This window comes from Marmota marmota, unplaced genomic scaffold, assembly GCF_001458135.2.
Source record: "Marmota marmota marmota unplaced genomic scaffold, marMar, whole genome shotgun sequence".
Classification (NCBI taxonomy): domain Eukaryota; kingdom Metazoa; phylum Chordata; class Mammalia; order Rodentia; family Sciuridae; genus Marmota; species Marmota marmota.
The window spans coordinates 20,731,737-20,744,472 of record NW_025999977.1 but is presented as its reverse complement, the minus strand read 5'-3'; the positions used below and the strand labels follow the sequence as shown (position 1 = coordinate 20,744,472).

Here is a 12,736-nt window from a genome sequence, read left to right as displayed (position 1 = left end):
GTTGAGAGATTTTTCTTGGCAGTTGAGTCCAAATGCTCTTGTGACCAAATATTGAATATTAGTTCAGAGCTTTTGTAGTTTTATTCCAGTTTGTCCAAAAGGAGAATGTGGCTTAGTCTATTAGGAAACATTGATGGTGTGAAATTAATAAAAATATTTATCCTTTATCACTGGGTCATTTTGCTTACTTAACTCTCCAAAGTATAAATATCAGTCCAAAGTTCTGTCTGCAAATCCTTCCTCTTTCTAGAAATGTTAGAGGGAGTTTGCCAAGTAAGGAACATTTTGCTGTTTAGTGGACTTTCCATTAATTTCTAAGAATAGGGCATGAAGGAAAGTGCTGCAGAAATGCTAAGAAATTAATTTTGTTCTTTAACTCTGGTGAAAATAGTATAAATGGCCCAAGTAAACTAACTTGAATTTACTTCAAAGTACTGAAGGTAAATATTTTTATCCTCCTGTCTAGGTCTTAATTCCTTAAAACTAAGATTCAAAAGTAAGGAACATGCAACATAGAAAAAGTTCCTTTGGAAAATGGAAATTCTCTCCATCTGTAAGATCCACCAGCCAAATGATTAACAAGTGAGCTGTGGGTGACCCACAGACCAAAACATGTAGATTTAAATATCTTAAATTTGTGTTTTATTTGTACATTTTGGCAGCACAATTTCGATCGAATTCATTCCTAGTTAGAAATTGTATGTGAGTTCGACTAGAATTTTGTAAGAATCATTCAAATCAGAGAATTCAGATTTTTATCCTTTTCCAGTCCTGTGACTTCTCTGGGCAAAAGTTGTGTCCAGTATTCTGGAAGCTAAGAGTGACAGAAAGTTTGATGAAAGATGTGTACAGGTTAATTTCACTTCAGAATTTGAACTGAGCATTGGTCAAACTCTCAGTCTTCATGATATAATAAAAACTACTTAAATAGACCATCCTACATTATTGTAGATATGAACATGTTTAACAGCCAGAAGTAAAGTAATAGTAGTTAATTAGCATAAGTTCGTAATATTTTCAGAACTGAAATCTTACTAAGGCAAAAATTTGGTAAACACTACAGTTGCTTCATCGAAGCTCTAGTAAACAATTTAGTAGTAAGTGCCATGTTTATATTAGATGCCATCAACTCAAATAGTAAAATGGCTTAATTTTAATTTTGATCCTACTTTTCCTACACATGGCAAAAAGAAAAAGGTTACAAAACAACAACACATAAACAATGCACCATTTATAATCTGGTAAAGCAACTTCTATTCATAGGACTTACTCTCTAATCTATGAAGCATGGACTACTTAATTTAATGAAAAAGAGTTGTCAGTATATACATGACATTCTGTCTCATAATTAAAAGAAGATGCAATCAGACATTCCCTTGAAAAGAAAGGCCAGGCTCCCTTCACTATGAACACCCCCCACCCCAGCCCTTTTCTAATATGGGATGCCTTCTGTCTCCCATCTGCTCCACCCCCACCTATTGTCTCCACTCACTGCTAAGCATGCCAATCCCATCTGGCTATACTCTTGCTTCTGCTAGATCTAATTCCCCTGGGCCTAGGGAATGTTTGAATGCCAAGGCATTTTCACTCTTTACAAGAATAAGGACTAGCTAGAAGCATATCCAACAACTCCTCATGAAATTCATACACACATAAACATGCATAAACTCTCTCGAATTCATAAACAGCAGTTTTTAGAATCCTCTCCTAAACTGCAAATAATTTTTAAAAAGTCTTTAATTCTTTCACCTGGGAAGCACTTTCAGAAACTGAAATCTTGCTATCTTTGAAACAATCAAAATTAATATTTCCAAAACATAAACACTTCCATTATCCTAGACATGCAGATTTTTACAAAAAGCACAATTTGTGTAAATAAATGTTACTCACATCTTACCATTATGAAATATTTCCAGTAGTTAATCAAGCCTAATCATTCATCACTAACATTCTCTGTTGTACCAAACATGCACTTAATTCAGATATTCCATCTTTAAAAATTCTACATACACACACACACACACACACACACACACAAATCCCACTCTGCCGCAAAAGCATGCACGATCAGAATCTAATCATATTTAAGCAAAAATTTCACCAAGTCATTAACAATAATAAAGCAGTCCGGCAAGTATTGAAAGCAGATTTTATTCATGCTTTTACTTGAAACAAGTTAAAATATTTACACGTATATATGCATACACACATACACACACACACACACACACACACACACACACGAGAGTTTTGGTTGTTTTTGCCACAGCATGCTGAAAAACCTCTGAAGCTCACAAAAAAAGCAGCAGACAAAACTACAAGCAACCATGCTCAGGGTTTAAGGACATTTTAAAATTTAAAACAACCTTTCTACATTTCATAAAGAGCATGCAAAAAATCTGACATGCAATCTCCGAGAAGAAATATTTTAATATAAATCATAAAATTAGTCTATCCAAATGCATTTGCTCTCATTTTCATTCTTATTGTTTTTAAGCTTCTGGTATCTTAAACCCTGCATGCTGCAGATCTAAGCTGTGCTCAGCAGCGGCTGTGATAGAAGAAGCTACCTGCGAGTTTTCACAGTGCCATCTCATATCCATGTCTGTCTGGCTACCCTGCGTGCTTAGAGCTTTTTTTCTTAATTCTTAATGGAAATCCTAGGAAATTTAGTCCATCCTCTGAAATCAATACTGGTGACAGGAGAGCTCCCTGACTCAGTGGGAGATCAAGATGATAAATTGCCTGCGCATCAGCCTGGCCTATCAGTGCCCTGCACACAGATGAGCGAGAAAAGACACAGAAAAGCCTCTATCAGTCACGTGTCACCAAGGAGCCAATGGCTGACGTGCTACTGCAGGAAGGGATGCTGCAGTTCCGTCTGCAGTTGACGGGGCTGTTGGTACACAGCCCAGCCCGCGCCTGGCTCAAAAAGTCGAGGCGGTCGCTGCTGTGGAATTTGCTCGCCTGCTGAGACTGCAGGGGGGACGGTCCTCCCTCCAAGCCCTTGGTTCAAATACTTATATACAGGGAATTTCCCCTATATTACTTCTTAATTCATGTGATCACCAAGTATAAGGGAAACTTTTTTTTTTCTTCTTTCTTTAACATACCCAGTCCTTAAATGCTTATGTGCCTCTCTTTGGGTAATTATCATGTTTGTGCCCAATATTAAATTAAACGCCTTAAACTGTGCAATTAGCATACAACCTTCCTAGAAGAATCTCCTCAAAGCTTTATAATTGTAATTACAATTTTATTTCCAAGTTAATGAATGACATTTTTTTTTTGAATGCCACGTTTTATAATGAGTATTTTTATGGGATGATTTTGTAAAGGCAATTAAGCAACATTAAGAAATACATTATGCTTTTTTGCCAATTAGAACTGTTCCTCTTTAAAGACGATTTAAGTCCCAACAAATGTGCCATTTTATCAATCACTAAAAAATAAAAGCAAGCAGGATGCACATCTTGTTCCCCAAATCCTGAAGAACAAATATATGATCCAACCATGAAAATATATATTTATTTTTTGCCTTTCTCCTGAAAATTACAATAATTCTTTGGTAAGCAAGGGCTACACATCTGGACTACCATATGGAAATATATCCACTTCCACTGGTTATATTGTAATAACAGACATGCATAAAATCAAGGTAATTGAGAAGATTACATATATGTCAGATGGGGGAGGGGGTTATAAGTGATGAAACCATAGTATGTTTCAAATGATAATATCAGAGAAATTTTTTTTAAAAAGCTCAAAAGAACCACTAATCTTCAGCAATAAAATTAATATGAGAAAAAGTACCCTGAATATTTTTCTTTATTGACTTTCATTGCCAAATTTTAATAATATTAATACATTTTTAAGGATTAATTCCAATACCTTTTAGGGTCACACAATACTACTTAAAACAATATAAATCTAAAAAGCACTAATAAAAATGTCATAAGTAAATTGTAATAGCTTAGAATGCTAAAATCTCAAAGCTCATTTTGTCTTGATTACTATTTTTTAAACACATCCTAAAAGATTGAATCTTGTCAAGTCTTTTGCAAATGTCTTTCCTTTCTTTTATTAGTATTAACTAACGGAAATAATAAAGCATTTTCCAAACTCTTCAAGATATATGTTGTCTTGTGCCCGGTCTATCTTTTGGGCACATATATTCAATAATAACATAATCCTTAACAATCAAAACCACACACACACACACACACACACACACACACACACCACATAAAAATGGTTATATGTGATGAAGAGGAAATTTCCATGAGCACATAAAGTATCAATTAATAGTGGTTAAATCTGAGGAGAAGGACTGAATTTTTGTTCTTAGGCTACTTTATCCACAAAGGCAAACTGGTAAATAAGAGAAGTGAACAATTCTGTCTTGGACCACCCCATATCACAGCTTGCAACAAAGGCAGAGTGCCCCTGTCTCTCTCTAGAAATTGCAGTTCTTGCTCTCAGGCCCTCACCAAGTCTTTTTATTCATAGATTGGGTTTCTGGGAACAGAGTTCCTAGGACCAGCTCCAAGCACTTTCCTCCTGTGGAACAGTCAAGCCAGTTTCCACACTTCGCCAAGCTTGTGGTGTTTAGAGTCAATGTAGTAGGGCTATACCAGGGCTCAGTTACAGAACTGCCTGGAACACTAGGACACTGGAGAAGCTTAGTGTTCTTGACAGGGAAATGTTGACAGGAAAACAGATTAGGTGGGGGAGGAAGAGAGAGAGAACCTGCAAAAGAGTGAGAGCACACACTATAAAACGAAAAAAAGAGATTGGGTCATAAAAATAACCACGGATCCATGTACATTATCACATATGCTGTGCTCTGTGGTACAGCTTTGCATGTCACCATTCTGTTAAAGCAGATAGATTTTTATGACTTCAAGAGGGTTTCTGCTTCAATATTCCAACTGCCTCATTTTATATATGATGGATTGTGATGCACAGAGTTTAAATAATTTGGCTCAGATTAAAGCCATTCTTTACCATTCCAGTCAAGAGGTGAGCATGATATCAGCAAGTATCAAGATGTTTTCACACAATAGCTAAGCTATGGAACCAACCCAGGTGCCCTTCAAAAGATGATTGGATTTTAAAACAGTGTTGCATAAATACCCAATGGAATATTACTCACCATAAAAAAGAATGACTTCATGACTTCTGCTAGTAAATGGATGGATCTGGAGATAATTATGCTAAGTGAAATAAGTCAATCCCCCCAAAACCAAAGGTCTAATGTTCTCTCTGATATGCTAGCACACAACAAGGGTGGGGGGAGGAAGAATAGAATTTCAGTGGATTAGACGAAAGGGAATGAAGGGGAGGGAGGAGAGATGGGAATAGTAAAGACAGTAGAATGAATTGGACATAACTTTCCATGTATGAATAATATGTCAAACATATACCCTATTGTCATGTACATCTAAGATGAATTAATTTAAATAAAATAAAAGATCTGTCAACCACATGAATGGGGTGCTGATTAAAATAAGTCATATTCCAAGTATATATGTCAAAATACACTCTACTGTCATGTATATCTAAAAAAGAACAAATTTTTTAGAAGTTGCTTTCAAAAATTCCCATGATTTTCAACCAGAGTAAGATTTAAAGGAAGGAAAAATTGATGTCAAGTAAGAGGAGGCCCCAAAGCCCTCTCTATCTGACAGTGAAGCTGAATTAAGGAGTTGAAAGTCTTCATTATCAGGGAAGGAGGTTATGATCCTCCAAAATATTCCAACTCGAAATTATAGGTCAGGAAATACAACAAGACGAGTTTTGAGGAGCTCCCTTTCAAAAGAATCTGAGAGGCTACTGAAGAATTTTTTTAAAGCAAATTCTCTTCTGTATTTGCACCAGTCATCATGAATGGAAAGTGGGAAGTAAGGATGACTTTCTAAATCATTTGTCAGGAAGAATGCTCCAGTTGAGAAAAAATATAGTATGGGGAAATATTTTGGAAGCTTTTCATGTTTTAAGAAAATGAAAAATTTAAACTGGTGAAAAATCATGGCAGACTGTCTTCGATTTTTTAAAATTTGTATGATTTTTTTGCTTCCTTCTCCAATATGATAGCACTAGTTTAAGGACATGGAGTCCCACTAAAATCCTGTTAATTATAATTTAATATCTGCAAGTATGGGTTAGAGATAGGAATTGATGCCTAAAGGAGTAAAATTCTATATAATCACATCCCCTCCCCCTACTCTTGTGGATTTCATTTTTTCACAATGGGTTTTTTTCTCTAGCTATAGGTGCTTATTGTTAATTTAATTTTTAAATTTTTATTATTTTTAGGTTTATATGGGCTCATTGCCTTTATTTGTTTTTATGTGGTGCTAGGATTGAACCCAGTGTCTCACACTTGCAAGGCAAATGTTCTACCACTGAGCTACAACTCCAGCCTATAGGTGCTTTTTAAAAAAAGCAAAACAACAAATCATGACTTCTTACAAACTCTTCAGTAGCATTGTCTTGGAAATTATATTACTAATTTTAAAAATAAAGAAATGGAGTCTTAGAGGATTAAATAACATCTGTATTCAAAGATAGCAAGATGAAAGTCTCCTGAATACACGACAACTATTCTTTCCAAATCAGAGTCACCTCTAGAATTAGTCATTTTCAAAGTTTGTTAAGAACCAACAAGAAACTTAAATATCTGGATTTCTGGGCACTTTTCAGGAGACTGATTCTCTCCAGGAAGGATCCTAGGCATCTGCACAGTAACAAGCTTCCTGTCTTCAAATTTTAAAACCTCATATGATCAGAGAGTTTCAAATTCAAAATTCTTCTTCAGGAAAAGCCACATCAATAGGATTTCTCATGAATCAAAATGGAAAGAACTTTTCTTAAGATAAAAAGAAAAAATGGTAGGAGTAGTGTGCATTAAGAAAGAACAGAGCAGTTTCACAGAAGAATAAAAAAATGCCAATGAGATAGTCACCCTTCAAGGGATAGTTTCCCAAATTGGATCTTATAAAGTACATTTTAGCTGAACATATTCTTAAGCAAGCACAATTAATGTACATAGAAGAAATGTTCAAATAGTAACATTTTGAATGTGATGACTCTTTCATACCCACAGATTATATATGGTATTTTAGTTGAAATGATCCCTGCTTCATTCCAGCATTAGAAGGTATGAATGTGCAGATATCCAGGTAGGGGAATTTTGTATATCCTAGGAATCTGTTTGAACTGAGAGACTTTCTTAAGATGACCTTTAAGACATCTCAAGCGAGGTAAGCTTTTCTTTATAAGATTAGTACCTGATGAAATCAGATCAAAGCTTTCTCAATTGTTTAAAAATAAATCCACCCAGAAAAAAAAAATCCCTAATACATGACATACATGATTGATTCATGGAGATGAAGCAAGAGTTGACTGTGCAGGATTCTGCCTGTCATTTTTTTTTTCCCTACTTGGTTTTTAGGTTGGAAAGTTGAAGATCAAAGGTTAATTATGTTAAACATATGTTTCAGACTATTATTTCCACTGCCAGTCCCTAACTCATAAGTCTTTATTTATTTAATTATTTTACATTTTCTGAGCTATTTGACATGCTCATGTTTCTCTTGCTTTTACAGAGAGATGATGAATTGTTCATTTTGATTCAAGCTCAAGACCTGGAGGATGAGGTTAAGAAGGAACCCATTATTTCAGTATATAGTGACTGGGATAGTGCCTTCTTCCAAACACAAGTTAGTGACTGAATATTTTTGGTGGCTGATTGATGAAAAGCATTAATCAAAAAAAGCCAGAGTTCATTGTTAAGTTTGTTAGAAGGAAGATTAGGCAGGAAAAAAAAATAAAGAAAGGAGGGAGGGAGGGAAGGAGGGAAGTATAAAAGCTTACATGTATTCAAGGTGTACATTAACACACCATATGAGAAATGTTGTCTCTGTGAGTATATCTTGTCAGAACTTAATCATGCATGAGTCTCCTTCCTCCTGCCTCCCCTCACACAATAATATCTTAAGCAACAAGAATGGCAGAAGAGGCACTTACACAGAAAACCGCAGAAGGCTCCACAACCCTGCATGTAGAATCCATATGTTTACTTATCAGGAATGAATTGATGTTGACCAAAAACCATTAACAAAACCATGAAACAAGAGCTAGACACAAAGCTCAGCACAGACCAAATATAACAGATAAGAAAATCAGTGACCAGAAGAAGCTTTCATATGTGCACAAAAATAAACAGAATGTGCCATGAGACAATTCCAGGTGGTAAGATGGATCTATTTCATGTGGACTCAATGTTTTACAGCAATGGTTTTCCAAATTTCAGGTGCCTTCGAATTAGGGTATTTATCTAAAAATTGCCATTTCTGGCCTCACTGTGATCTATGGGATTATAATTAGGGATGAAGATTAAAACTACATGCTTCACATGTATTCCAGATGATTCCACTATAGGTTTTTTTGGGACACCGCTTTGAGAAATTATCCTGTGTACCTCTCCCCACACTGCTTGTGCAGTGATACTGGCATTGGATATGCTGGATCATCCAATTCAACTGCTAACGCAAAATGTCTTTCAACTGGGGTGGGGGACTGACTTTGACGATACAGAGATAGATTAGGAATGATGAGATGGATAGATTCTGAAACGATTTCCTGAAACAGGCTACATTCATGTTGGGACTTGAATAAGAGTAAATTTCATTTGATAAATTAAAACTAAAAGTGTAAAACTAAAGATACTTTTCTTTAAAAGTTCTGAAATTCGTTGTATGATTAAGCTACTTTATCTTTTCAAATAGAGGGTCTAGCAAATCCTCCCATATATATGAAATGGCAATGAGTACTAGTTGAGTTTGTAGGTGGTCTTACCACAGGAGAGTAAAATAATAATAATAAAAATAATGCTCCCAACCCTATCAATCACCTTGATAAAAACCTTTTGTGACTGTTGATGATGATGCTGTTATTTTGATTTTAGATTCTTCTCCATATTATTTGTATATACCCAAAATCTTAAATAGGAGCAGTATTAAAGATATTTATTGCAGGAATCAATTCAATTAAGTACCATGTATAATCTGTGGGAAATACTAGATATTTTAATATTTTAATGTTTGATGGCACATACATTTTCCATCTGGATTTAAAATATCTGTTATTATCCTAATAACAAAAGAGTCAATCAAAATGATGTATTATGACTTACAGAACTATTTTCTATATTTTAGATAATAAACCCATTTCTATTTCATAGTTCTGCTATTATAAAATAATACTTTTTTTCTTGTGTATTTTTTGAGAGCATAAATTCCCATAAGTGGGATTACTGGGCTAAAGATATATGTGTTTTTATAGACCTTGAAACAATCTGCCAAACTACTTTTCAAAAGGCTTGTTCTAATTTTCACATTGTCTCCAGGATGCTATGTTCTATTACATCTTCATTGGTGTGAACATGTTGTCTTTTCTATCTGGGGATGCCCTTTTCCCATTTAAAAAAAAAAATTCCGGTACACTCCTACACGTTGTGTTATACCAAGCTCAAATGCTATTCTTTCTTGCAGTCTTCCCAAAGCCCCTAGGCAGAGTTAGTCATTATTTCCATTGTGTTCCCATAGTACTTTGTAATACTTATCAAATCCTTCTGGGTTTGTTGTAGTTGGTGTATTTTATTTTCTTCTTCCTAGATAATTAGCAATTCAAGGGGAAAGCCTCTATCCTCTTTATCTTTGGAACCTTGGCCTCTGGTAAAGGGTCTGATCATGTTAGACTTTCATTATATGCTTTTTAAGTAAATGAGGAATGAATGAATGAATGAAAGTGTGAATGTGATGCAAGTCCAAGTCTATGCCTCTATGTTTGGGTAAAAATGCTTTCTTTCCTTCCCTCCATTAAAGATCATAATCCTAGCAGCAGATGTATCTTTATAGGTTTCTTTCATCACATTTATGTATTTTTATATTTCTATATTTTGTAGGTATGTATTTTTATATTTTTTCTGATCTATTTTTGGGCCTAGATGGCACAATTTTGTGACATGCTGTGAATAAGATCTCTGAGTCCTTAAATAATGACTTTTGGATACCCAGGATTCAGAAAATGTCTCTTTCTAGTTTAAAAGAAGCAGCTTTTGTGAATTAAAGGTTAAGATTAGTGAAGAGGATTAGAAACCACCTGAGGGGAATATAGCATGTACATGGCACCACTGTAGAAGGAATAAAAAGGTAAAAATGATTACTGATAATGAATTTCATCAATGTTTATCGTTCATTTTATATAACTTTATGTACTTTGATGCATTATAACATATGATAATTCATTTTATCCTTACCAATACCCCGAAATAAATACAGACAAAGCCAGTATATCATAACTAATTTGAAAGATATTCTAAAGCATACAAGTGTGGTTAGAAAGTAGAAAAAATCAGAGCCAGAATTCACATATTCAGAGTCATCTTTCAATCCTCATTCTAATGAAATCACTAGCCTTGGTTGAATTTTGTTAGTTAATTATCCAAACTGAGAAAATTAGTTTTGAAACAATTTATACCTGAATGGTGTTTACAAAACAACTAAAGGAAATCTTTGCTAGCAATGAAAACATTTTCCAAAAGGAATCTTTATGAATTATTCAGTATGAAAACAAATAATACCAGATGAGTTTCTAAAGTCAGTGACAGGTGGAGGGAAGCTACTTTCTACTGTGGTGGTTTCTAGAGCCTGCACTCAGGAACATAGTCTACTGTACCAATTATGTGCTTAGTTATTCAATTATTCAATTGATACATATCACAGAATAAAAGACCCAGAATAGCAAAGCAATTCTAAGCCAACAGAGCAATGCTGGAGGCCTCACAATACCTGACTTCAAATTGTACTATTGAGCTACAGTAACAAAAACTGCATGGTACTGGCATAAAAACAGTCACATAGACAAATGGTACAGAAGAGAAAACAGAGAAAATCCATTCAGATATAGATAGCCACCTGATCCTTGACAAAGGTACCGAAACATACATTGTAGAAAAGATAGCTTTTTTAAACAAATGGTGCTGAGAAAACTGGTTATCCACACATGGAAGAATGAGACTCAACTCTTATCTCATATGCTACACAAATTCAAATTGGATCTACTACATAGAAAGGAGACCAGAGACTCTGCAACTCTTACAAGAAAATGAAGGGTAAATACTCTAGCCTATAGGCACAGGCAACAACTTTCTAATAAGACCCTATAACTCAGAAAATAATGCCAAGAGTTAATAAATAGGGGATGGCATCAAATGGAAAGGTTTCTTCATAGCAAAGGAAACAATTATGAATGTGAAGAGAAAACATACAAAATGGGAGAAAGTCTGTGCTAGCTACTCTACTGACAGAGGATTAATATCCAGAATATAAAGAATTCAAAAAACTTAACTCCAAAAAAATAAACAAATGGGCAAATGAATTAAGTGAACACTTCTCCGAGGAAGAAATAGAAATGACTAACAAATATATGAAACAATGTTCAATATCATTAGCAATTAGGGAAATGCAAATCAAAACTACACTGAGATTTCATCTCACACCAGTCAGAATGGCAATCACCAGGAATACAAATAATAATAAATCCTGGAGAAGATGTGGACCCTTTTGGTGGGATTTTAATTAGTAAAACCAATATGGAGGTTCCTCAAAAGACTCGGCAAGTATTCACCATATGAGCTAGTTATACCACCCACTCCTTGGTAATTACCTTAAAGAAATATAGTAATCATACTATAGTGATATGTGCACAACCATGCTTATAACACAATTCATAATAGCCTAACTATGGAATCAGCCTTGGTGTCCGTCATGGATGAATGGATAAAGAAAATGTGTTATATGTACACAATGGAGTTTTACTCAGCCATAAAGAAAAACAAAATTATGCCATTTGAAGGAAAAGGATGAAATTTGAGAACATTATGTTAAGTGAAATAAACCAAACTTAGAAAGTCAAAGGTCGTATATTTTCTCTCAAATGGGGAAGCTAGAGAAGAAAAAGGAAAAGAAGGTTGGCCAGGCGATATCTCATGAAAATCAAAAGGGAGAACCATAGAGCAGAGGAAGGAGTGGAGGGAGGAAAGGAGGGAGAGAGGAAATACTGGAGAATGATATTGGCCAAATTATATGGTTATATTGAGTGCATGTACAAAAATATAACAATAGATCCCACCATTATGTACAACTATAAATACATCCCAAAAAAGTTGAAAAAAATCATCTTGGGTAAAAATAAATACATGTTTCAGTCTAATTAGGAACAAGGAATTGTGGGAAATATATGTTTAAAAAAGCAGTCTTTCTCCAGGAATACACTCATACACACACACACACACACACACACACACAATTCTAACGCAGTGTCACAGAAATCATATATGCAACCAAGTTAGTAAGAATTCTGACATTCAGGATAGGGTAATTTCTGGGCCCATATCCTGTACTGAGTTCCAGATATCCCCCCCCCAAAAAAAAAGAATATGGGGACATCTGGATTATGTTGTTTATTTTGTGACTGTACAAACCATTTAATCTACCTACTTTGGTGTGTCTGTTTCTGTAAAACAAAAGGATTGAGTCAATTTTGCCAATCAAATGCATGTTATTTGGCTATAGAAGAGTAACTTAACAGGGAGAGCATGGGCAGTGGAACCCAGTAGGTTTTGCTACATCACCTAAGTCTAGGGCTGAGACCAGCTAATAGCTCAACG

At 34.9% G+C, this 12,736-nt stretch overlaps 1 protein-coding gene across 50 annotated transcripts in view; it reads right to left on the bottom strand.

The window, feature by feature from the left end:
- Positions 1-12,736, bottom strand: part of Nrxn1 (neurexin 1) — a 1,091,229-nt gene that overhangs the window by 49,434 nt on the left and 1,029,059 nt on the right. The window contains exon 1 of one of the 50 annotated variants that reach the window (XM_048804405.1): positions 2,571-2,787. The exons of 48 other annotated variants lie outside the window; for them this stretch is intronic. In XM_048804405.1, the coding sequence (XP_048660362.1) occupies positions 2,571-2,603 (33 nt within the window). In that variant the 5' untranslated portion in view covers positions 2,604-2,787. Of the gene's footprint in view, positions 1-2,570; positions 2,788-12,736 lie in introns of those variants that run through there. One more of the 50 variants, XM_048804406.1, reaches the window with a different exon arrangement.